The following is a 26692-nucleotide window of genomic DNA, read 5'->3' on the forward strand; positions in this document are numbered from 1 at the left end:
GATAACTTCTGATTTTTTTTTTTTTTCCCCCTACTGGCACAGGAGCAGATCAGAGAAAACAGATGTAGGGTTGATCTAGGTGTTAGGGATTAACAAGTCATTACAAGGGCAGACACTGAGATAAATAAGAGTGTATCTTAATTCACCAATTTGTTTTTGGTTTATCTGATGCTCGTTAGAGAGTCTTTGACAGTGAGTGTCTTGGTCTTTGCCACACATGAAAACATCTCTTTATCTCAACAGTGGTGCAGGTGACTTTCACATTGGCTCTGAGAAAGTTCTAACATAACATTCATTGTGCCTTGCTTGGTGCCAGGTGCTCTGCTATGCAGTTTTTTTTAAAGATTCTTTTGATGTGGACCATTTTTTTAAAGTCTTTATTGAATTTGTTACAATATTGCCTCTGTTTTATGTATTTTTGGATTTTTGGCGAAGAGGCATGTGGGATCTTAACTCCCCAACCAGGGATCAAACCTGCACCCCCTGCATTGGAAGGCAGAGTCTTAACCACTGGACCGCCAGGGAAGTCCCTGCTGTGCAATTTTAATACAGATTATATCATTTAATTCTCACAATAACCATAGTAGTACATTACTCCTATTTTAGAAATAAGAAAACTCTGGTTTAGAGTCAAGGATAATATGACTATTAGGTGGTAGGTCCTCAACCCAAACTCAGGCCTTCCGATAACAGAGCCCAAGCTTTTACCATTCTGCTTCTGCCTCAAAGTGTAATTGCATATGGAAATATTTACCTTAAAATACTAAAGAAACTGGATTCAAAATTGTACGTACCTTATGATTTTACCTATCACAGAAAAAGGTAGGAACTACTTTTTGGTATCTTTCAAATGTTCTGTAAGTGAGTATTACTTAGAATTGGAAAGAAAAGTTATTTTAAAGAAGTAGTTTTGTCCTGTAATTTGACATTCAAGTTTGCAAAATGAAAACTAAGTTTGTTTTTAATGGAATTTTTAATATTATGGTTAAGAAATTTCAGCATGAGTCGTCACCAAAAACCTGTGGATAATTTTTTGAAATTATGAATTTCTGCAGGGTGTCATTCCATTGAGCTCAAGGCAGTTCAGCCATAGACAGTGACTGTAGCCTTCACTTGTACTCTGTTCAGCTTGTCCAGTTCCAGGCTGAATACTTGTGAACAGATCAACAGGACTTGTGGTTGCCTCTAGTTTCAAAGGCCAATTGGAGGGACTAAACACCAACTTCTAGATTAAATTAGTTTCTTTATTTCAAAATAATATCAAAGGAGTACTTAGTAACAAATAAGAATAATCCTCGGATACAATTTTATCCTGGTATCATCTACAAGGCCTTTCTGAAATTGTTATATAAATGAGCACATTTCCTACCACACAGTGTTGGTGCAGGAATTAGAATATTGTGTCAAATCCATGGTTCATTCCAATTAGTATCCCATGTCTCTCAGCAAGAAACAGCAAGAAATTAGGTATAGAAAGGCATGCTTTTTCTCCTTGACTCTTAACAAACATTAGGATCGTACAGAAAAGCGTCTCAGGAAGTTCACATACCAGCTGTCATTCCCTAATCATCTCTCTGCTCTCATGTATGTTCAGTGTTACCAGCGATCTCCAATTTAACAAACCGACTAATTAGTTCTTAGTCCTTACTCAACCTTTCAGTAGCATTTAACCCTAGATGATCCCTCTTGAGCATTCTGTCTAAAATTACTTTCTTCACTTGGCTTTTAGGGTACCACACTTTCCAGATCTTCCTTCCATTCTTATCAATGCTTTTCTCTCTCTCGTTTTATTTTTTTAACTTTTCCTCTTTCCAGCCTCTAAATTTGGCCTTAGGACTGAGTCCTTGGATCTATTCTCTATTTGCATTTTCTCTCTTGGTGGTCTTAAATACCATCCATATGCTGAGACTTCCAAATTTATATCTTTAGCCTGACCTCTCCTCTGGGCTCTAGCCTCATGTAGCCAGCCAACTGCATGTTTGATATACATACTTGGGCATATAATGGGCATCTCAAACTAACACATGCAAAAACATAAGGAAAAAAGTACCTTGATTATTACTCCACCTGCAACCTACTCAAGTCTTTTCCTTCTCTATAAGTAGCATTACCATCTATTTAATTGCTCAAGCAGGAAATCTAGGAGTAACCTTTGATTCTGTTCTTTTCCCTCACCCCCTCAGGTGCATTTAGAAAGTCTTGTTGACCCTACCTTCAAAATTCATTCCAATTCTAATCATTCCTCACCACCTTCATCACCATCACCTAGATTGCTCCAGTCGTTTTCTACTGGTCTCTGCGTTTACTCTCGCCCCCACTCAGTTTCACTGTAGCTAGAGTAATCTTTTCAAATATTTATATTAAGTCATTATCCTTATAGGGACCCTCTAATAGCTTGCCCTCATTTACATTAAGATCTAAACTTCTCACCATGGCTTACAAACTAGATCATCTGGCCTTTCCTTGGCTCACCAGCCTCATCACCTGCTACTCATTACCTAGCTCGCTGTACTCTAGCCAAACCAGCCTCTGCGCTCTTCTGGAATAGACCAAGCTCTTCCCTGCCCTTTTGGCCTTTGTACTTGCCATTCCCTCTGCCTGACGCACCCTCCAGAGCTTCACATGGCTTGCTCTCTCACTTTATTTAGCTCTCTACTCAGATATAACCTTTTTCTTATAATACTCACTGCCTCCAGTCGTTCTATTAGATACCTGCTTGCTTGTTTGTTTATCGTTTTTCATCTGCTTTCAAGGAAGCATCAGCTCTCTAAGGGTAGGGACTTGCTCTGTCTTATTCACCATATCCCCAGTGACTAGAACAATACCTGACACATATAGGTGCTTATGAAGATTTACTGAATGAACGAACCTACCATTCGTTTACTGAATGAACAAATCTAGCTATTTACTGAAATAGCTATCTGACTTATTGCCAAATGAAGTATCATGTTAAATTTCCCATGAGTTTCTGTGGTACTTGACACCAAGTGTCTTCCTAGCACCCTTCTCTTCTAATTCTACATTTCTGGACAACCAACCTTATACCACATCGGTGTCTCATATACTATAGTCTGTAAATTGTCAAATCCTGTTAATTTTTCCTTTGTATATTGCCTCACAAATCTATGCCTTCCTCTCCATCTGTTTCTCTACATAGTTCAGACCTTTATCTCTTACTACCTGATTGCAGTAACCTCCCTGCTTCTCATCCTCCGTATTAGACTGAACTTTGTAAGTTGTACATAGTATTTATCTTTGTATCTCTTGCAGCACCTGACACTCCCCCTACCCCGCCAATAGCAGACACTCAATGAATGTTGAATGAATAGTCCTGTGTTTCTGGAAAGTAGAATTGATGGGCCATGTGATTATTTAAATGACTGTAATTCTTTGAAAATAATTTGTGTTTAAATAATCCCTCTTTCTTCCTGTTTTAAAAAAGCTGTAGTAATTCATTGTTGTACGTTTGATTTTTTAATGGACTGTTTAAGTGACTATAATCACACAGTGTACTATTGGAGCATTTCACAGCAGAGTTTTGTTTTTTACTCTAATAGAAGTAAAGTAATACCTGTGCTTCTCTATTAAAATGATTCTTTCTTTTCTCTTAAGCTAAAGTCTACAGTGAATATTGAACTGCTGAGGAATTTGGGAAAAGACAAGCTGAAGTTCCCATTCCATGGATCCCTTGGGTGCACCTTCCCAGTTTGTGGATGTGGATACACTACCAAGCTGGGGCAATTCTTGTGAAGAACAATTAACTACTTCTGATACTGCAGCTGAAACATATCAGGAAGAGACTATTAGATCACCTTTTCTTTACAATAAGAATATCAATGGAAAAGTGGTTCTCTGGTAATTCCTTGTTTAAATCATATCATGATATAATAATACTTTCTCATAATTTCTTCTAGATTCTTTTTTTCATAATTTTTTCTAGATTCTTTTTTGTGAACCCTTGCATTATTGAAATATTACTTTGCATACACATTTACAGCTTTACTGACACATAATTAACATACAATAAACTGCATATATTTAGAGTGTACAGTTTGGTAAATTTTGACATGTATACACCCATGAACCCATCACCAGAATCAAGATAGTGAATATATTTATCACCCAAGAAGTTTTTTTGTGTCCCTTGGTAATCCCTCTCTCCTGCCCCTCCGTGCCTCAACATCCCCAAGCAATCATTCATCTTTCTGTCACTATGGATTAGTATGCATTTTCTAGAGCTTTATATAAATGGAATCGTGCACTCTTTTTTTAGTCTGACCTCTTTCATTCAGCACAATTATTTGAAAGTTCGTCCATGTTGTTGCATGTAGTAGTAGTAGTACATTTCTGTTTTTAAAAAAGCTTTAGAGATGTAATTCATATACCATACAAATGCACTAGTTTAAATTGTACAAGTCAGTGGTTTTTAGTATATTCACAAAATTGTGCAACCGTCACCAGAGTCAATTTTAGAACATTTTCATCACCCCAAAGTCCTGTTCCCATTAGCTGTCACTCCCCATCTCACACACATCTCTTACGTAAGAAGCAAAGGAATGACATGATGGTTTTGTGAGTTTCAAGGTTGTAGCACTTGCATCCAAGATCTATCTGAGATGCTATATTAGCGTTTCTGAGTCAGGAACAACTTTTTTTTTACTACTGTTTAAGCTTGTGTGCTAGTATATGCCCCCGCCCCCAACTCTCTGCTCTAGCCAACCACTAATCTACTTTCTATCTCTATAGATTTGCCTATTCTGGACATTTCGTATAAATGGAATCAATTGTGACTTAGCATAATGTTCTTAAGATTCATCTGTGTTGTAGTATGAATCAGTACTTCATTCCTTTTTATGGCCAAGTAATATTCCACTGCATGGGTATACCACATTCAGTTTATCAGTTCATTAGTTGATAGATATTTGGGTTGTTTCCACTTTTTGGCTATTATGAATAACGTTGCTGTGTTTAAACTCTTTAAACCACCTACTTTCAGCTCTGTAAGACTCTGTTACAATGTAAGAGGAATATGAAAGAAGCAAAGGAATGACATGATGGTTTTGTGGGTTTCAGGGTTATAGCGGTTGCGTTCAAGATCTATCTGAGATGCCATATTAGCCTTTCCGAATCAGGAACAACTTTTTACTATTGCTTAAGCTTGTGAACTGGTAAAACCAATGTTGTGAAGGGAGTGAAGATAGAATGTTTTGAAACAATTAGAAACTAGCTTTCTTATCTGCATCCTCTTCCCCACACTTGCCCTTATTTATTTATTTTCCTCAGGAAAGGAGATGTGGCATTACTAAACTGTACAGCTATTGTGAATACCAGCAATGAAAGCCTTACTGATAAGAATCCTGTGTCAGAAAGTATCTTCATGCTGGCAGGGCCTGATTTGAAGGAGGACCTCCAGAAGCTTAGAGGTGAGTGAATTTTCTTAGGTATGTTAGTGCTTAGGAAACATTTATTTTGATGTTTGAAGAAGTATGTTTTGCATGTAAGTGAGAAACTAAGTAGATGTAGCTCTTTTGTTGTTGTTAAAACTAAATAAATGCAGCCTTTGAAAAACCTACAATGTGTTAGAAGCTGAGTGCCGAGACTTTACTTGGTAAAACCCCTCTGTTGTGTTCCTGAATTTTAAAATGACAGTCATCCTAGCCAGTTAGATTTTTGGTAACATTTTCTTGGCTGTATAATGTCTTGCACTGATAAGCCTTATAAAACAACTATTCTTTGTCTAAACTGAAAATTTTTTATTGAGTTTTGATATTGGCAGAGAATTTTTTTATATACCTCCTGGACATAGAGTGTCACACTTCTGAAATGAAATTGACTTACTGGTAAAAACCAAGTGCATTCTGGGTTAATTCTTACTTGCTTTCTTTTTTTAAACCAGAACATTCTTCTTCTGGGAATATTTCTTTGGAATTGGAGACAGGAGGAGTCCTGTTTGTTCAGAATCTTGTTTACCTTATTTGCATTTATTTTCTTAAATTACCAACTTCGCAACTTTTTGTTATAATTATTTGTGTGCAAAGGGAATATTGTGAAATTCAATTATCCCATTTTATAAAAAATATTTTTGAAATACAGCAATTTTTCTTAAAATGTAAATAGCAAATCCCACCTATATAAAAAAAATCTTCATTTCTTAGACTTCTACAATTGGTTTCTAACCTAATAAAGATATTAGAATTTGAACAGGATCATTTATAATGTTGACCATGAAAGAAGAGATGAAGAGAGAAGAATTGTATTATCTGATCAACAAACTGAACTTTGTGAGGGTAGGTGTGGGAAAAAGCCCTCAGTTTAACTAAAAACGTGATGCCATGAAAAATATGTAGAAATTATAATATGTATTAGAGATAATACTGAGAAGTTCTTTGATGTAAGTAACAGAGAAACTGGTCTGGAAAAATTCCTAATGAGCGCGCGCTCACTTACACCTTAGATCTGGACTTATGAATTAAAAAAATATAAAATTTAAGTATACAAAATAAAAACTCAATTTTTAGCAGCATATGTTTGGAGGGTCTCCAAGCTGGGGTTCATATTATAACTCTGTCCTTTACTAACTGTGTTACTTAGAACCAGTTACTTCACCTCTGAGCCTGAGTTTCCTTATCTCTAAAATGGGGATGATTATAGTGCCTACCTCAGTTCCTGACATATAACAAGAGCTCAATGAGTATTTGAGGATGGAAAAAATTAATTTCATGAAGAATAAATTAAATAATGGACATTAAGTGCTAGGCACATCCTCAGTGTTCAGTGTTATTGCTGGTGCTAGTTACACACCTCAGTTGTATTGCTTAATGAACCAGTGCCAACCTGAAGAGAGATTATTAAGGATGCACTGTACTTAATTCTGTTCTCTTTTTACATGCTTAATAACAACTTAGTAAATGATTACAAAGTATGACTTACCAAATTTGTAGATGATAAAAAGCTGGGAGGATTTACAGAAGACGTTGGATGATAGACTAAAGATTTTTAAACATCCGAACCGACTGGAAGTATGAGCCAAAGAAATGAAAAAATCAACAGGGGTGAATATAAAAGTCTTGCAGTAAGTTGAAAACATTAATTACCCAAGTTCAGGATGGGGAAGCCCAGTCTGACAACACTTTTTATATAAGAATTTGCTGTCTCAGTAAAATGGCATTATCATCTCCTCCATTTTTCATGCAAAAAACTTTAGGGTTAACACTTTCCTCTTCCTTATTCCCCACATAAAGTCTGTCATCAAGCCCTAAATAGATCTTGAATCTCTCTGTATTACCACCACCTCCAGCCTAGGCTGTGCTGCATCATCCCCTGCCTGGACTACAGCCATTGCCTCCCTCCCAGTTGGTCTCCTACAACCATTCTTTACTTGAATCTGTTTTCCACACGTAGTAAGTATTTGCTTTTTAAACTGTAAATCTCTTCTTATTACTCCCCTGCTTCAAACCATTTAGTGGCCTCTCATTACACTTTAAGTCCTAACTCCTTAAACTGGTCTCCAAGTTCTTGCAAGGTCTCACTCACTTACTTCCAGGTTCCCTTTTACCTTCCTCAATGTACTTGAACCAGACTGATCTCTCATTGCCATGTCATCCAGCTCCTTTTCAATTTTGCATGTGCTGTTGTTCTTTCTCTCAATTCTTAACTCTTAATCTTAAGTCTTTGCTTATATCTCTTCCTCAAAGCGCTATTTCCTTTTGCTTCAGAATCGCTCATGGTATATGCTCCCAACCTGTGGTACTTCTCTTTGGTGCTCTTAACACAATTGTAATTTTGTAAATTGTTTATATAATTATTATGTCCCCATTAAACTTTAAACTCCTTGAGGACAGGAACCGTATGTCTTATTGGCCTCCATATTCCCAGTACCAAGTATAGTAAAGGCATCCTTTCAGTAGCTGAGAAATGAATAAATAGAAGTTCCCTGGGATTTTAACTGACTAGACTCTGAGGTGATAATGCATCATTTCTACTGAAAACACTAACAGTATCAGATGCATCATTACACAACATCACAAGTGAAGGTTTGTAATCAGCTTAAAATAAACTGTTATATTTATAAGATGTTTAATGTAAACCTCATGGTAACCACAAAGAATAAAACCTATCATAGATACAAAAAAGATAAAGAGAAAGGAGTTAAAGCATACCAGTTTTAAAAAAAAAATTAAAGTAAGACAGCAAGAGAGGAATAAAGGATAAAAGACTTAAAAAAAAACTCAGAAAACAATTAACAAAATGACAGTAATTACCTATTAATAATTATTTTAAATGCAAAAGGACTAAATTCTCCAACGAAAAGACACAGAGCGGATGAAGGATAAAAAAAAGAAAAGAAAAACAAATCCAACAATATGCTGCCTACAAGAGACTCACTTTAGCTTTAATGACACATACAGGCTGAAAGTGAAGGGATTATAAAAGATATTTCATGCAAATGGAAACCAAAAGAGAGTAGGAATGGCTATACTTACATCAGATAAAATAGACTTTCAGTCAGAATTGGTCACAAGAGACAGAGGTCACTATATGGTCCAGGGGTCAATTCATCAAGGGAATATAACAATTGTAAATATGTGTGCACCCAACATTGGAGCACCTAAGTATTTAAGGCCAATATTAATAGAACTGAATGGAGAAATAGATGGCAATACAGTAATAATTAGGGACCTCAGTACCCCACTTTAAATATTGGATAGATCATCCAGACAGAAAATTAATAAGGAAACAGAAGGCCTGAATACCACTATGGTCCAAATGAACCTAAGACATATACAGAATATTCCATCCAACAGCGCCAGAATATACATTCTTCTCAAGCATACATGGGACATTCTCCAGGATAAATCATATTGGGCCAGAAAGCAAATCTTATCAAATTTAAGAAGACTGAGATCATGTCAGGAATCTTTTCTAACCACAATCGTGTGAAACTAGAAATCAATAACAAAGAGAAAATGAAAAAAATCACAAATATGTGGAAATTTAACAATATGCTCCTGAAAAACCATTGGATCAAAGAAGAAATCAAAAGGGAAATCAGAAATTATCTTGAGACAATGAAAAGGAAAATACAACATGCCAAACTTATGGGATGTAAAAAAAAATTTTTTTAAACCAGTTCTAAGAGAAATTTATATCACTAAATGACTACATTAAGAGAAAAGAACAGCTCAAACAACCTAATTTTAAACCTCAAGGAGTTAGAAAATAAAGATCAATCTAAGCCTATAGTTAGCAGAGGGAAGGAAATAGTAAATATTAGAGCAGAAATTAAAGAAATAGAAACTAGAAAGACAATAGGAAAAAAGCAACAAAAAAAGTTGGCTTTTAAAAAAGAGAGACAAATGTTTAGCTAGACTAACCAAGGGGGAAAAAAGGACTCAAAATTCTAAATGAAAGTGGAGATATTACAGCTAACACCATAGAAAGACAAAAGATTATAAGAGACTACTATGAACAATTATTTGCCAACATATTGGATAACCTAGAAGAAACAGATAACTTCCTAGCAAACATGCAACCTAACAAGACTGAACCATGATGGAACAGAAAATCTGAACAGACGGAAGGAGTAAGGAGACTGAATCAACAATCAAAGACTTCCCAACAAAAATAAGCCCACAACCTGATGGCTTCCCCGGTGAATTCTACCATACATATACATATAGAGAAGAATTAATACCAATTCTTCTCAGTTTCTTCTGTGAAAAAGTTGAAGAGGAGTGAACACTTCCAAATTCATTTTACAGGGACAGCACTACCCCGATACCAAAGCCAGATAAGGACGCTACAAGAAGAGAGATTCAAGATGGCGGAGGAGTAAGTGGGCGTGGAGTTCATCTCTCTCTATGGATGCATCAGGAATACATCTGTAGATGCAACAATTCTCACAGAACACTGGCTGAAAACTAGCAGAAGACCTTGGACACCGGAACGGACTATAAAGATCCCTGCATAACTGGTAGGACGGAAAAAAAAAGAGAGAAGGAGAAGGAGAGGAATTAGGACAGGACCTGCACTCTGGGTCGGGGGAGCTGAAGCAGAGGAGAGATGCCCGAATTTGGGGAAACCCCCTCTCCGACGGGGAAATCGATTGGGACAGAAGGGCAGCATTTGAGGCTGTCAGAAGAAGGTGAAGTGGCCAGTCTCTGGCAGACGGGGCAGAGTGAGAAATACACAGATGGTCCGTACCTCAGCCCTATGTGCCCCGGACTGGGATGTGTATTCACAGGTGTGCAAGGGGGCTGGGAGCTGGCGCATGGGGATTGGAGAACAGGCCCAGAGAGAACTGCTGTTGGTTGTGGGGAGACAGACTGAAGGGACGGGAGGGAGGAAATGTGCAGCAGGGAATGCCTGTGGAGGAAGACTGGACTGCCATGGAAGCAGGGCGCTATTGCTGAGTCACAAGAGGGGAGAGGAGCCACCATTGTAACCTCTCTCTCCCCACATGCCAGTGCCTGCTGACGACAATAAAAGAAGCCCACTCAAGGCTGGCTCTGTGCGCTGGCTGCTGAGCAATAAAAAAAGCCCCATCAGAGCTGGCCCTCACATGCTGGCTGCAGGGCAAAAAATAAGGGGGAAAAAAAGCCCTCTCAGGGCTGGCCCTTGCACGCCTGCTGCCGGGTGCCAGAAAAACCCTGGCTAAGGCTGGCCCTCATGTGCCTTATGCCGGGCACCAGAAAAGGCCCTCACTAGGGCCATATCTCTTGTGCCTGTGGCTGCCAGCTTCCCTGTGCATTTGGGGCTGTCGGGGCTCCCACGATCCAAGCAGTCATACCACCTCTGCACCCGGTCCTCATGGGGGCAGACCCTAGAGCTCCAAGGCAACCTCAGGACCAGACTCCTGTGGGTGGACCACACGCAGAGGTGGGGATAAAACCAGAGCTGAACCCCAGGGACGGGGTGACTAAGGAAGATCAAAAATCCTTCCATCAGCTGTACAAGCTGCAGACTAAATCCCTCCGATCAGCTAGGTAGATCCTGCGTCTAAGGAATATCTGAGTAGACAATGAGTGTTCCCACAAATGAAAATGGTCTAGCTCTGGCAGCTGTGGACATTGAGGGCAGCACATGCAGGAATTGGGCCAGATCAGAGTCTGAGTGGTGCCCACAGGGCCCACAGAAGGTCTAGAGACCAGCCCAGAGGCAGAGGAGAGCCTCTTGGGGAGGCGGAGGTGGGCTGTGGCTCACGGCGTGTGCAAGGACACTTACAGCAGAGATGCCAGGGACACATAATTATTGCTATTAATTTTATTATGTTTTGATTCATTCTGTTCTTGGTTCTAGCTTTTTTTTGGTTTTGGTTTTTTGGTTTTAGGTTGTTTTTCACTCTTTTGGGATCTCCATGTTTTATAACATATTTTTACTTTCTATTTTTTTTATACATTTCTATTTTTACTTTGTTTTTCTTTTCTGTGTTCTTTTCCCTAATTTTTTTCCTTTTTCTTTTTCTTTAATATTATTTTCCTTTTTTTTAATATATATATTTGTTTCTACTTTGCTTTTCTGTTGTCTGTGTTTTTTCCCTTTTTATTTTATTTTATTATTATTTTTTAATCATTTTTGTAAGTTCTGTTTCCTTGCTTTATTCTTCAGTGGTCACACTGCTTTGGTTTTGTCTTTAGCTTATGTGTTTTTGTTAGTTTTAATCCTAATTGTTTGATTTCATTTTTGAGTTCTGTTTGTCTGGTTGTTCTCTTGCTTTTTGTTTTATTTGGCTCTGTTTTTGTTTCTTTTATGTGTGTGTGTGTTCCTTGTTTCTCTTTTTGTTTGATTTTGTTTTTACCATTTCTCCAGGGTTTTGTTTGTCTTTTTTTCCTTAAATATACTTTCTACTTTTTTTTTTTAATATTTGTTTCTACATTGCTTTTCTGTTGTTCTGTCTTCTTTCCCCTTTCTCTTTTTCTTTTTTTATATCATTTTTGTCAGTTCTGTTTCTTTGCTTCATTCTTCAGTTGGCACTCTGCTTTGGTTTTCTTTCTTGGTTTTTGTCAGCTTTCTTCTTAATTGTTTGATTTCATTCATTCTTGGGTTCTTTTGTTTGTCTGGTGGTTCTCTTGCTATTTGATTTATTTGGTTCTATTTTTCTTTCTTTTGTGTGTGTGTTACCTTGTTTCTGTTTCTGATTGTTTGATTTTACTTTATAGCATTTGTCTGGGGCTTTGTTAGTATTTTTTTTTAATCCCCTTTATTGCCAGGATGAGTGACTTGTGGGGTCTTGGTCCCTCGACCAGAAGTCGGGCCAGAGGCTCTGGAGTGGGAGCACTGAGTCCAGGATGCTGGAACACTACAGAATTCCCGGCCCCAAGGAAAATTAATCACTGAGAGATCTCACGGTAGCCTCCATCTGAATCCAAGACCCATCTCCACCCAACTGCCAGCAGCTCACAACAAACAACAAGCAAGACAGAAACACAAACCCACCCATCAGCACACAGACTACCTAAAGTCATACTAAGCTCACAGACACCCCAAAACACACCGCCTGACCCAGCCCTGCTCATCAAAGGAAAAAAGACTCAGCTCCACCCACCAGAGCGCAGGCACCAGTCCCTCCTATTAGGAAACCTACACAAGACACTGGACCAACCTTAGCCACTGGGGGCAGAGAACAGAAGCAAGAGGAACTATGACCCTGCAGCCTAGGGAAAGGAGACCTCAAACACTGTAAATTAGGTAAAATGAGAAGACAGAGAAATATCTTACAGGTAAAGAAGCAAGGTAAAAACCCACAAGACCAAATAAATAAAGAGGAAATAGGCAAACTACCTGAAAAAGAATTGAGAGTAATCATAGTAAAGATGATCCACAATCTAGAAAATAGAATAGAGAAAATACAAGAAACGTTTAACTAGAACCTAGAAGAACTAAAGAGCAAACAAACAGTAACGAACAACACAAAAACTGAAATCAAAAATACTCTAGAAGGAATCAATAGCAGAATAACTGAGGCAGAAAAACGGAAAAGTGAGCTGGAAGATAGAATGGTGGAGATAACTGCCACAGAGCAGAATAAAGAAAAAAGAATGAAAATGGAGGACAGTCTCAGAGACATCTGGGACAACATTAAGCACACCAACATTCGAATTATAGGTGTCCCAGAAGAAAAAAAAAGAAAGGGTCTGAGAAAATATTTGAAGAGATTAGAGTTGAAAACTTCCCCAGCACAGGAAAGGAAGTAGTCAATCAAGTCCAGGAAGCAGAGAGTCCCATACAGGATAAACCCAAGGAGAAACATGTCAAGACACATATTAATCAAACTAACAAAGATTAAACACACAAAAAAATATTAAAAGCATCAAGGGAAAAGCAACAAATAACATACAAGGGAATCCCCATAATGTTAACAGCTGATCTTTCAGCAGAAACTCTACAGACCAGAAGGGAGTGGCAAGATATATTTATAGTAATGAAAGGGAAAAACCTACAACCAAGATTACCCAGCAAGGATCTCATTCAGATTGAATGGATAAATTAAAACCTTTACAGACAAGCAAAAGTAAAGAGAATTCAGCACCACCAAACCAACTTTACAACAAATTCTAAAGGAACTTCTCTAGGCAGGAAATACAAGAGAAGGAAAAGACTTACAAAAACAAACCCAAAACAATTTAAAAAATGGAAATAGGAACATACATATTGATAATTACCTTAAATGTAAATGGATTAAATGCCCTAACCAAAAGACACAGACTGGCTGAATGGATACAAAAACAAGATCCATATATATGCTATCTACAAGAGACATACTTCAAACCTAGGGACACATAAAGTGAGGGGATGGAAAAAGATACTCCATGCAAATGGAAATCAAAAGAGAGCTGGAGTAATAATACTCATACCAGACAAAATAGACTTTAAAATAAAGACTACTACAAGAGACCAGGAAGGACAAAGATCAAGGGATCAATCCAAGAAGAAGATATAACAATTGTAAATATCTATGCACCCAGCATAGGAGCACCTGAATCCATAAGGCAAATGATAACAGCCATAAAAGGGGAAATCAACAGTAACACAGTAATAGGTGACTTTAACACCCCACTTACACCTATGGACACATCATCCAAACAGAAAATAAATAAGGAAACGCAAGCTTTAAATGACACATTAGACCAGATGGACTTAATTTGATATTTATAGGACATTCCATCCAAAACCAATAGAATACGCTTTCTTCTCAAGTGGACACAGAACATTCTCCAGGATAGATCACATCTTGGGTCACAAATCAAGCCTTGGTAAACTTAAGAATATTGAAATATCAAGCATCTTTTCCAACCACAATGCTGTGAGACTAGATATCAACTACAGGAAAAAAACTGTAAAAAATACAAACACATGGAGGCTAGACAATATGCTACTAGACAACCAAGAGATCACTGAAGAAGTCAAAGAGGAAATTAAAAAATACCTAGAAACAAATGACAATGAAAACACAACGACTCAAGACCTATGGGATGCAGCAAAAGCAGTTCTAAGAGGGAAATTTACAGCAATACAATCCTACCTCAAGAAACAAGAAAAATCTCAAATAAACAACTTAACCTTACACCTAAAGCAGTTAGACAAAGAAGAACAAAAAACCCCCAAATTTAGCGGAAGGAAAGAAATCATACAGATCAGATCAGAAATAACTGAAAAAGAAATGAAGGAAACAGTAGCAAAGATCAATGAAACTAAAAGCTGGTTCTTTGAGAAGATAAACAAAATTGATAAACCATTACCCAGACTCATCAGGAAAAAAAGGGAGAAGACTCAAATCAACAGAATTAGAAATGAAAAAGGAGAAGTAATAGTGACACTGCAGAAATACAAAGGATCATGAGAGACTACTACAATCAACTATATGCCAATAAAATGGACAACCTGGAAGAAATGGACAAATTCTTAGAAAAGTACAACCTTCCAAGACTAATCCAGGAAGAAATAGAAAACATGAACAGACCAATCACAAGCAGTGAAATTGAAACTGTGATTAAAAATCTTCCAACAAACAAAAACCCAGATGGCTTCACAGGTGAATTCTATCAAACATGTAGAGAAGAGCTAACACCTATCCTTCTCAAACTCTTCCAAAATATAGCAGAGAGAGGAACACTCCCAAACTCATTCTACGAGGCCACCATCACCCTGATACCAAAACCAGACAAAGATGTCACAAAAAAAGAAAACTACAGGCCAATATCACTGATCAACATAAATGCAAAAATCCTCAACAAAATAATAGCAAACAGAATCCAGCAGCACATTAAAAGGAGCATACACCATGATCAAGTGGGGTTTATCCCATGAATGGAAGGATTCTTCAGTATACACAAATCAATCAATGTGATACACTATATTAACAAACTGAAGGATAAAAACCGTAGGATAATCTCAGTAGATGCAGAAAAAGCTTTCGACAAAATTCAACACCCATTAATGATAAAACTCTCCAGAAAGTAGGCATAGAGGGAACCTACCTCAAAATAATAAAGGCCATATGTGACAAACCCACAGCCAACATCATTCTCAGTGGTGAAAAACGTAAAGCATTTCCTCTAGATCAGGAACAAGACAAGGATGTCCACTCTCACCACTATTATTCAACATAGTTTTGGAAGTTTTAGCCAGAGCAATCAGAGAAGAAAAAGAAATAAAAGGAATACAAATTGGAAAAGAAGAAGTAGAACTGTCACTCTTTGCAGCTGACAGGATACTATACATAGAAAATCCTAAAGATGCTACCAGTTAACTACTAGAGCTAATCAATGAATTTGGTAAAGTAGCAGGATACAAAATTAATGCACAGAAATCTCTTGCATTCCTATACACTAACAATGAAAAATCAGAAAGAGAAATCAAAGAAACACTCCCATTTACTATTGCAACAAAAAGAATAAAATACCTAGGAATAAACCTACCTAAGGCGACAGACCTGTATGCAGAAAACTATAAGACACTGATGAAAGAAATCAAAGACAATACAAACAGATGGAAAGGTATACCACGTTCTTGGACTGGAAGAATCAACATTGTGAAAATGACTATACTACCCAAAGCAATCTACAGATTCAATGCAATCCCTATCAAATTACCAATGACATTTTTCACAGAACTAGAACAAAAAGTTTTACAATTTGCATAGAAACACAAAAGACCCTGAATAGCCAAAGCAATCTTGAGGAAGAAAAATGGAGCTGGAGGAATCAGGCTCCCTGTCTTCAGACTATACTACAAAGCTACTGTAATCAAGACAGTATGGTACTGGTACAAAAACAGAAATATAGATCAATGGAACAGGATGGAAAGCCCAAAGAGAAACCCACGCACATCTGGCCACCTTATCGTTGACAAAGGAGGCAAGAATATACAATGGAGAAAAGACAGCCTCTTCAATAAGTGGTGCTTGGGAAACTGGACAGCTACATGTAAAAGAATGAAATTAGAACAATTCCTAACACCATACACAAAAATAAACTCAAAATTGATTGAAGACCTAAATGTAAGGCCAGGCACTATAAAACTCTTAGAGGAAAACATAGGCACAACACCCTTTGACATAAATCACAGCAAGGTTTTTTTTGACCCCCCCCCCAGCGTAATGGAAATAAAATAAAAAATAAACAAATGGGACCTAAGGAAAGTTAAAAGCTTTTGCACAGCAAAGGAAACCATAAACAAGACGAAAAGACAGCCCTCAGAATGGAAGAAAATATTTGCAAACAAAGCAACTGACAAAGGGTTAATCTCCAAAATATACAAGCAGCTCATGCAGCTCAATATCAAAAAAACAAACAACCCAATCCAAAAATGGGCAGAAGACCTAAATGGACATTTCTCCAAAGAAGACATACAGATTACCAACAAACACATGAAAAGATGCTCAGCATCACTAATCATTAGAGAAATGCAAATCAAAACCACAATGAGGTATCACCTCACACCCGTCAGGATGGCCATCATCAAAAAATCTACAAACAATAAATGCTGGAGAAGGTATGGAGAAAAGGGAACACTCTTGCACTGTTGATGGGAATGTAAATTGATACAGCCACTATGGAGAACAGTATGGAGATTCCTTAAAAAACTAAAATAAGTACTACCATATGACCCAGCAATCCCACTACAGAGCATATACCCTGAGAAAACCATAATTCAAAAAGAGACATGTTCCCCAATGTTCATTGTGGCTCTGTTTACAATAGCTAGGACATTGAAGCAACCTATGTGTCCATCGACAGATGAATGGATAAAGAAGATGTGTCACATATATACAATGGAATATTAGCCATAAAAAGGAACGAATTGAGTTATTTGTAGTGAGGTGGATGGACCTAGAGTCTGTCATACAGAGTGAAGTAAGTCAGAAAGAGAAAAACAAATAGCGTATGCTAACGCACATATATGGAATCTAAAAAATGGTACTGATGAACCTAGTGGCAGGACAGGAATAAAGAACCAGACATAGAGAATGGACTTGAGGACATGGGGGGGAAGGGGAAACTGGGATTAAGTGAAAGAGTTGCATTGACATATATACACTACCAAATGTAAAATGGATGGCTGTTGGGAAGCTGCTGCATAGCAAAGGGAGATCAGTTCGATGCTTTGTGATGACCTAGAGAGGTGGGATAGGGAGGGTGGGAGGGAGGCTGAGGAGGGAGGAGATATGGGGATATATGTATACTTATAGCTAATTCACTTAATTGTGCAACAGAAACTAACACAACATTGTAAAGCAATTATACTCCAATAAAGATATTTAAATAAAATAATAATTAATTCTAAAATAACGTTCCTATAAAAGGAATCAGTAGTAGTTATAATTTTACAGGGGATTTTCATTTGTTCATTAAATATGGAAAAAATTGATGTATGATTGCATAATAAAGTTTTTCTAATTCTATGAAAAAAAAAGACACTGCAAGAAAAGAAAACTACAGGCCTATATCTCTGATGAATATAGATGCAAAAATTCTCAACAAAATAGTAGCAAACAGAATACAATAGCACTTTAAAATAATCACACACTGTGATCAAGTGGGGTTTATCCTTGCGATGAAAGGATGGTTCAATGTACACAAATCAATAAATGTGATACACCACATTAATGGAATGAAGATTGAAAATTACATAATCCTCTCAATTGATGAAGAAAAAACATTTGACAAAATTCATCACCTTTTTCATGATAAAAATTCTAAACATGTTCAATGTAGAGGGAACATACGTCAACATAGCCAGAGCAGTTAGGCAAGAAAATGAAACAAAAGGCATCCAAATCAGAAAAGAAGTAAAATTATTACTGTTTGCAGGTATCTTGATCTTATATAGAGAGAATTGTAAAGACTCCACCAAAAAACTTTTAGAACTAGTAAATCCAGTAAAGTTGCAGGATACAAAATCAACATGCAAACATCAGTTGCATCTCTATACAGTAACAATGAACCACCTGAAAATGAAATTCTGAAAACAATCCCATTTTACAGTAGCATCAAAAAGAATAAAATTCTTAATAAATTTAGTGAGTAGGTGAAAGATCGGTACACTGAGAAGTATAAAACATTGATGAAAGAAATTGAAGAAGACATAAGACATAAATGGAAAGATAGCCTGTGTTCATTGATTGAAAGAACTACTATTGTTAAAATATCCATACTACTCAAAGCCATCTATAGATTCAATGCAATCCCTATCAAAACTCCAATGGTATTTTTCACAGAAATAGATAAAAGAATCCTAAAATTTGTATGGGACTACAGAAGACCCCAAATAGGCAAAGCAATCTTGAGAAAGAGGAGCAAAGCCAGAAGCAACACACTTACTGATTTCCAACTATACTACAAGGCTATAATAATCAGAACAGTAACAAATGGGACTACATCAAACTAAAAAGCTTCTGTGCAGCAAAAGAAGAGGCATTTTCCCAAATAAGACACAGATGGCCAATAGGTACATACAAAGGTGCTCAATAAAAACCACAGTGAAATATCACCACACACCTGTTAGAATGGCTATTATTTAAAAAATGAGATAACATGCTGTTAAGGATGTGGAGAAAAGGGAACCCTTGTGCACTCATGGTAAGTATGTAAATTGGGTTAGCTGTTATGGAAAACGGTATGGAGGTTCCTCAAAAAAATTTAAATGGAATTACTGTATAGTCCAGCAATTCCACTTCTGGGTATAAATCCAAAGGAAATGAAATCATTATCTCAAAGAGGTATCTGCACCCCAATGTTCATTGCAGCATTATTTATGATAGCCAAGACATGGAAACAACCTAAGTGTCCATTGATGGATGAACAAATAAAGAAAATGTGGTGGTGGTAGTGGTGGTGTGTGTATGTATAAACTATGTGTGTGTACATATTATATAATATATAATATACACAGTGGAATATTATTCAGCCATAAAAAAGGAAATCCTGCCATTTGCAACAATATGCATGGACTTTGATGGTGTTATGCTAAGTGAAATAAAGTCAGACAAAGGCATATTGAATGATCTCATTTATATATGGAATCTGAAAAAAGCTGAAGTCATAGAAACAGAATAGAATTGTGGTTGACAGGGGTGGGGGAAATGAGATGTTGGTCAAAGGAACAAACTTCAGGCTATAATATGAATACTAAAGTTGTACAGCTTGGTGATTATAATTAATAACACTATTACATCAAGGTTGTTAAGAGAGTAGATCTGAAGTGTTCTCTCTATAAAGAAAAGTAGTTATTTGAGGTGATAGATGTGTTAACTAACCTTATTGTGGTAATCATTTCCCAATACATACATATATCAAATGACCATGTTGTACACCTTAAACATGGTCATTTGATAGATGTATATATTGTGAAATGGTTACCAAAATAATTATACAATGTTATATGTCAATTATGCCTCAGTAAAGCTGAGGGGAAAAGTACAGCATCAAAGTCAAGAGAGGCTGTTATTTATTCTGTCCTGTTAGGACCCCTTCATCTTATAGTTTCATCTTTCCCTAAAAGTTATTACTTTTTAAGAGTGATAAACTGGGATATACCTAAAAGAAAATGGTTAGCATAGTAGACATTGTGGAAACCATATTATTTTAAGGAATAGTTTAAAGAGCTAGGATTAGCATAGAGAAAAGAAGATTTGAGGGAAATATGACTTGTTTGAGTGAATTAGGCCAAGATGTTTTTCAAGATATCCCACCTTCTGGATATATCTGATTCACCTGAGGTGCCATGTAGTTTATTGCTTTAGCCCTTGTATTTCCTCTAAACTGAAAGTTATATCTAATGGAATCAAGTTTGGCTAAAATATTTCATAGGTGATGTTGTGTTGTGTACTTAATATTGTCTCATATTAGAAGATACCTGAAATCTTATTGACCTGTTAGTGGACCATTACTAAGAGGCTCTCCAGATTAGAGTGATGACAGTTTGATCCTTCCATTTGTACAGTTATATTTTATCCTTTGTGGCTGAAAAGTGATCAATAAGATGGTGTTTAGGCTCTATGAGTATCTAGTTCCTCATTGTACAGTCACATAATGGTTTTAGCAACAATTTATAGTCCTAACCTGAATCAGTAATTTCGTTAAGATTATGAAGTTATGTTTTTCTAAAATCTATCATTCCATCCATGTTTACGAGCTGCCATTCTTCTGTAAAGTAGAACCTTTCCTCATTAACTGACATTATGTGGTTAGTTCGAATTGTAGTTTCTGTTAGAGGGGCAGGATAAATGCTTGATTCTTTTAATTGCCATTTTTCAAAATAAATAATTGGTTTAATAGCTGTCTTGAATGGTGCCAGATGAGTTTTTTCTGCCTCTCTCTTTTCTGAGTATCATTTTGTGCTTAAAACTTTTCATTGATCAATGTCTGTAGTTTTAAAAGTCAAAGAATTTTATGTCAAAACGTGTGAAGGAAAGCCACAGTCCTCTGCCCTGCCCTTCCCTTCCTGCTTTAATTCCTGTTCTCCAGGGGCAGATACTCAAACCTTTAAGTTCCTTGTCTTATTTACTTTCTGTTTATAAATAGTATGTTAAAACTACTATAATTTTTTTTCCTTTTTTTTCACTATCTGCTGACTTCTTATTGTGGAAATTAAAGATGAAACTCTCTTTCATCCACTCCTCTCTTTTACATATACATACAACACTCAAACATTTTGTTCCCCCTTCACCACCCTCCCAAACTGGTCTGTCAGATTTTTATTAAATCAGCATTAACATTGTGACAATATAAATATTGCTCCCAGTTGATTAGAAAACAGATTAGTATTCTTTCTGAACAGCTATTTTTCCTCTAGATTATTAATTGATTTGATTAATTAATTTTCTATGTACCTATCGTTGAGTCAGTCTTTTAAATATAACTATAAGCCTCCTCTCAGTAAAGTCAAACACTTCTGTTTATCCTTCAGCTCTGTTGTTTTCTTGATAATGGCCCTCCAGGAACACCCCGCCTCTCCTCCCATCCTCTCCTCCCATCCTCCTTCCTGTCTATAGTGCTTTCTGTGTCTGCTGCACAGTTACTTTCCTGGAAAATCCTTTTGTCTATTTAATGGATTGGATCCCCTCCTGTTTCCTAGATCTCATGCCTTTCTCTGATGTACTCCTTCATTTTTGTGAGTAAATCTACCATGAGATTTGTGAGTAAATCTACCATGAGAAAGATAAAAGGGAGTAAAACTATTGAGATCTTACTTCTGCCTTCACACTTAATTGGCAGTTTGGGTGGAAATAAAATTCTACGTTAGAAATTATTTTCCAGATTTTTGAAGGCATTGCTCCATTGTTTTCTATTTTCATTATTGCTCTTGAAAAATCTCATGTTATTATTCCTGATTCTTCATATGTTACTGGTTTCTTTTCTGGAAACTTTATCATCTCATCTTTATTTCTGATGTTTTTTTAATTGAAATTTAAGTGATTTAAGCAACTTAAGTGATGTGGCTTGGTCTGGTTTGGTTATTCCATGGGCTCTTTGAGTCTAGAAACTCATATCTTTCCATTATGGGAAATTTCTTGTTTTATTTGTTTAATAATTTCCTTCCCTCTGTATTCTCTGTTCTGCCTTTGAAGAAACTTTATTGGATGCTGTACCTCCCATTTCATCCTCCAAGTTTTATATCTGTTACCTCTTATTTTCCATCTGTTTATTTTCTGGAAGATTTCCTCAACTTTAGCTTTAACCCATCTATTGAACTTTTTATTTCTGCTGTCATATTTTTCACTTGGCTATAACAATTAGATAAGTGCTTTTTCCTGTTCTCTGAATATTCTGTTTTTCATAACATTCTGGTTATGTTTCAGACATACTATGTCTTCTCTTACCTCTCTGAGAGTAGTAATTATGGTGTTGGGAGTTTTTTGGCTTGTTTTTTAAGTTTCCTTCCCTAAATTGCCTATTTTTTTTTAGCATTTGTGCCCCCCCCCCCCCCCATTTGTGAGAGGCTTTCCTCATTTCCTGGTGATCCTCGAGTGTCAGCATATTCAAGGGAGAGGAATTGAGAAGGTACTGGGAAGCTTTGTGTGCATGGGCTTGGTGGATCTTGAAGCAGATGATGAGCAGGAGCCCTGCTGTTTCATTGGGAGAACATCCCTCATTTATCAGAATCTGTAGGTCCTTTGGTTTGAGCCTCTTAGTCTCCTGGAAGGGAATCTTCCAGGGGTATAAGCATGGATGTCTGTCTTGGAAGCCAGTTAGGAGCAGAGATCTAGAGCCATTACTGTTGAGTATAACAGTTTAATCAAATCCCCTCTTTTCAGCTGTGCCTGGGGTTCTAGAGTCCAGAAACTCTAGTGCAGCATCTCCGAAGAATAAACCTTCCTGTTGCTGTGGTGGTAAAGGAATCATCACCTTGCTGTGCTGGCTGGGGGAGGGGTTGTTGCAGATTTGAATGTTTTTATGCAAACTTTTAACTCAGCCTCCTCTTTTTAGTCCCACTTCACATCATAGCCTTCAGAAGTTCTTAGGACCTCCAATTTCTGAGCCTTTTCAGTGTTCTGTCATAATGACAACAACAGTAATAGCTAATGCATGAATGCACTTTGCATATATTAACTCATTTAATCCTGTGAAGTAAGTACTACTGGTATCCCCCTTATATAGGAAATTGAGTCATGGAGAGGCCAAGCGCTTGTCCAAAGGGTCACAGCAGGAACATGGTGGACTCAGGATTTGAATCAAAGCAGTCTGTCTTCAATCCAACACTGCCTTTCAGAACAGACCGGCTTGCTTCATATTGGTCACCCCATTTCTGCAAGCAGTTATGTTTCTCTGCTTTGCTAAATCACTTGCTTCTAGTCCATTGACTTTATTCCTTCCAAGATTTTAATGATGCTTTTCTGCTTCATGTTCTCTCCCATCCTCTTTGTCTCTGTTTTTATGCCTATTGTATTACTTCACTGTCATTTTGGGATCAGAGACAAATGTTTGTATTCAATCCATATTTTTAACTGGAATTTCTCAAAGTTCTTAATACTTTCTCTGTTTCATGCGTTGTTCTGTTGGTTTGCTGGTTTTTCTTTTTCCTAACAGCTCCATGACTTATATATTCTCCATTGTTCCCAGGTTGCCGGACAGGTGAAGCAAAATTGACAAAAGGATTTAATCTAGCTGCCCGGTTCATCATTCACACAGTGGGACCTAAGTACAAGAGCCGCTATCGCACAGCCGCTGAGAGTTCCCTATACAGCTGCTACAGAAACGTACTTCAGCTGGCAAAGTATGGCTAACTCAGTTCCTAGACATAGCATGCCATACATTGGTAAAGGCCCTGGTTTTAAAATGAAACCTAGCTATGAAAGTCAAATTTTGAGGGACTTAAATCATTTAGGAGGACCCTGAAGATAGAATTAATCATCTTCTCAAACGTGGCAGAGTAAGAGGAATACATTTGGGTGACTTGAGAATTTAACCCATTCCCATTTTACTTAGTTCCCATTTCACTCCCATTTTACTCAGAATGTATTTCCCCCAAATGGTGCAGTTAAATTATATATTAATATAATTTTTACATAGTGCAGTTGGGTTAAATATTACAGTAGATTCATTGAAGGGAGAGGGAAGGAGAAGTTAAGCTGCATTTTTTATTATTTATTATGAATGCTTAGAGTATAGTTTTTGTGTTTTCTGTTTGATTGCAGAGAGCAGTCCATGTCTTCTGTTGGATTCTGTGTCATCAATTCTGCAAAACGAGGTTACCCTTTAGAGGATGCAACACACATAGCACTTCGTAAGTAAGGTTGGGGGTTCCGTACATAAATTAAATTTAAAAAAAGTTTTTTATCACTAGTTAAATAGTTGCAGCCAAAGAAGATTTGTTGATTAACTGATCATGGAACTCTGGCGGGAAGTTTGTGTTGACAAGTTGCAGAGCTCTCAGTTTACTTTCTAGGTTTGACATTTTTATCCATTTGAATAAAGGCTTAGAAAATTTGCCTATTAAGTTTGAAAATTATACCACTGAGAAGTATGGCCAATGCATTGGGTATTTGAATCATAATTCAGAATAATCTTAGCAGGCAGCAACAATGAAGTCAAAACAGATTTTGTAATATCAGATTGATATAGCACTATCAGTTTAAGCAGTAGCTTTCACATGTGCTATTTGAATATAAAACCCTGCATTTAGATTTTAAAAAGACTGGGCTCAATCATTATGAGCCAGAATGTTGTATATGTAATATAAAAATATGATGCTCAGCTCGAGGGAGTCCCTGATCTCACTGTATTGTATACAGGTTCAGACCACACCTAGAATTTTGCATCTAGTTCTGGCTGTCATATCTCATGAGACTGACAAACTGCAGGGCAAACAGTTTGAAACATTAGTGGTGTTTCTCCTAAAGAAGAACACGCTTTTAGCATATATGGTGCCCAAATATATGGAGTCGTCTCATGTGGACTTATTCCATACTGTATTTTTAGAGCAATAGTTCTTAACTATTATGACTTCTTTGGAATTCATCATAAACTACACTGAGCATCTGATGAAAGAAAGCTGTGGACCCTTTTCCCAGAGGAATGCACATATAGAGAGAATTTACATGCTATTTCAGGAAGTTCACAGATCCTTGTAAAGATTGTAAATAAGATCTCCAACTGTAGAAGACAGGTCTAAGACCAAGTGACAAGGAATAAGATTTGTTCCCCTTTGAGATAGGACTATCTGAAATAGAAAGGTTTTTTTTCTAAATTTATTTATTTTATTTATTTATTTTTGGCTGCGTCGGGTCTTCGTTGCTGTGCGCAAACTTTCTGTAGTTGGGGCGAGCGAGGACCACTCCTCGTTGTGGTGCATGGGCTTCTCATTGTGGTGGCTTCTCTTGCTGCAGAGCATGGGTTTCAGGTGCACAGGCTTCAGTAGTTGTGGCACGCCAGCTCAGTAGTTATGACTTGCAGGCTCTAGAGCGCAGGCTCAGCAGTTGTGGCGCACGGGCTTAGTTGCTCCGCGGCACGTGGGATCTTCCTGGACCAGGGCTCGAACCTGTATCCCCTGCATTGGCAGGAGGATTCTTAACCACTACGCCACCAGGGATGTCCCAGAGATCTTTTCTTTTCATCTCTGTATTTCCAATGCTTTCATATGTCAGGAATGCTTTACATATGGTCCTTGCTGAAGAAATATGTATTTTAAAAAGGAATAAAAGAAATACCATTTCACTTCTTCAACAGCCTTGTGTTTTAGGTAGTGTAGTGTTTTAGGTATTTGTTTTACAAATGAAGAGGCTCAGAAATTTATCATATTCTTAGGGTTATGCAGACTTAGAACATATATCCAGGCCTTCTGACTCCCATGTCTAGTAACCTATGTGTTACACTAGATAATTCATTATGCTTGAGTTAGGACTGCTTCGGTGGGAAACTACTGTTATAGCTAGCCTGCATGTATTCTGAATGGTGCCTTACCAAAGCAAAGTTCCTACCTTGATATAATTCTCCTTGGCAAGGCTTTTGGCAGGTCTTAACTTTCTCTGGTTTCGCTTAGCCTGTGCTCCATATCTCATAGCTTGAGGTAGACCTTTTATGTCTCCATTTTTTATTAAAGTAATTATATGGATTAGAATTTAAAGAGACACCGTCATTTTGTAGAATAGGCTCTGAAAAGGGAGTCAAGAAGACTGGTATTTGGTCCCAGTTCTACCAGTCTAACTCTGGCTGTGTGGCCCTCAGATAAGTCACTTGATACGGTACCACAGAGGAGTCAGCTTTGAGCAGTAATTGTAGTAACAGCAGATAAAGATCAGAAGTAGGTATAAGGCCATAGTTCCTAGGAGTCAGGAGTCTGGCTCGGCTGACTCTTCTGCTCGGGGTCTCCCATGGCAACAGCTTAGGTGTGGGCCAGACAGTTCATCTCTGGAGCTTGGGGGGGTACTTCTAAGTTCATGTGGTTATTGGCAGAATTCAGTTTCTTGCAGTTGTGGGACTGGAGGTCCCTGCTTTCTTGCTGCCTGGCAGCCGAGGGCCACTCGCAGCACTTAGAGGCCACCTGTACTTCCCTGCTACGTGACCCTTTCCCAACAGGGCAGCCCACGTCCTCCAGGCCAGCAGGAGAACCTCTGCTTCCATCAGCCAGCCAGCGCCTCACACCATGTAACTCAACCACAGGAGTGACATTCTTCACTTCTGCTGTATTCTGTTGGCTAGAAGCAAGTCGCAGGGTCCTTCCACATTCAAGGGCAGGAGATTCAACCAGGTTG

The 26692-nt window shown here is 37.5% G+C and overlaps 1 protein-coding gene across 1 annotated transcript in view; it reads left to right on the top strand.

The window, feature by feature from the left end:
• The window catches only part of GDAP2 (ganglioside induced differentiation associated protein 2), a 79713-nt gene that overhangs the window by 5522 nt on the left and 47499 nt on the right, over positions 1 to 26692 (top strand). Inside the window, exons 2-5 of the mRNA XM_082369423.1 lie at positions 3613 to 3855; positions 5284 to 5423; positions 23562 to 23715; positions 24137 to 24225. Of these exons, the coding sequence (XP_082225549.1) occupies positions 3680 to 3855; positions 5284 to 5423; positions 23562 to 23715; positions 24137 to 24225 (559 nt within the window). The 5' untranslated portion in view covers positions 3613 to 3679. The remainder of the gene's footprint in view (positions 1 to 3612; positions 3856 to 5283; positions 5424 to 23561; positions 23716 to 24136; positions 24226 to 26692) is intronic.

The sequence above is a fragment of the Balaenoptera borealis genome, assembly GCF_965194805.1.
Source record: "Balaenoptera borealis genome assembly, chromosome: 1".
Classification (NCBI taxonomy): domain Eukaryota; kingdom Metazoa; phylum Chordata; class Mammalia; order Artiodactyla; family Balaenopteridae; genus Balaenoptera; species Balaenoptera borealis.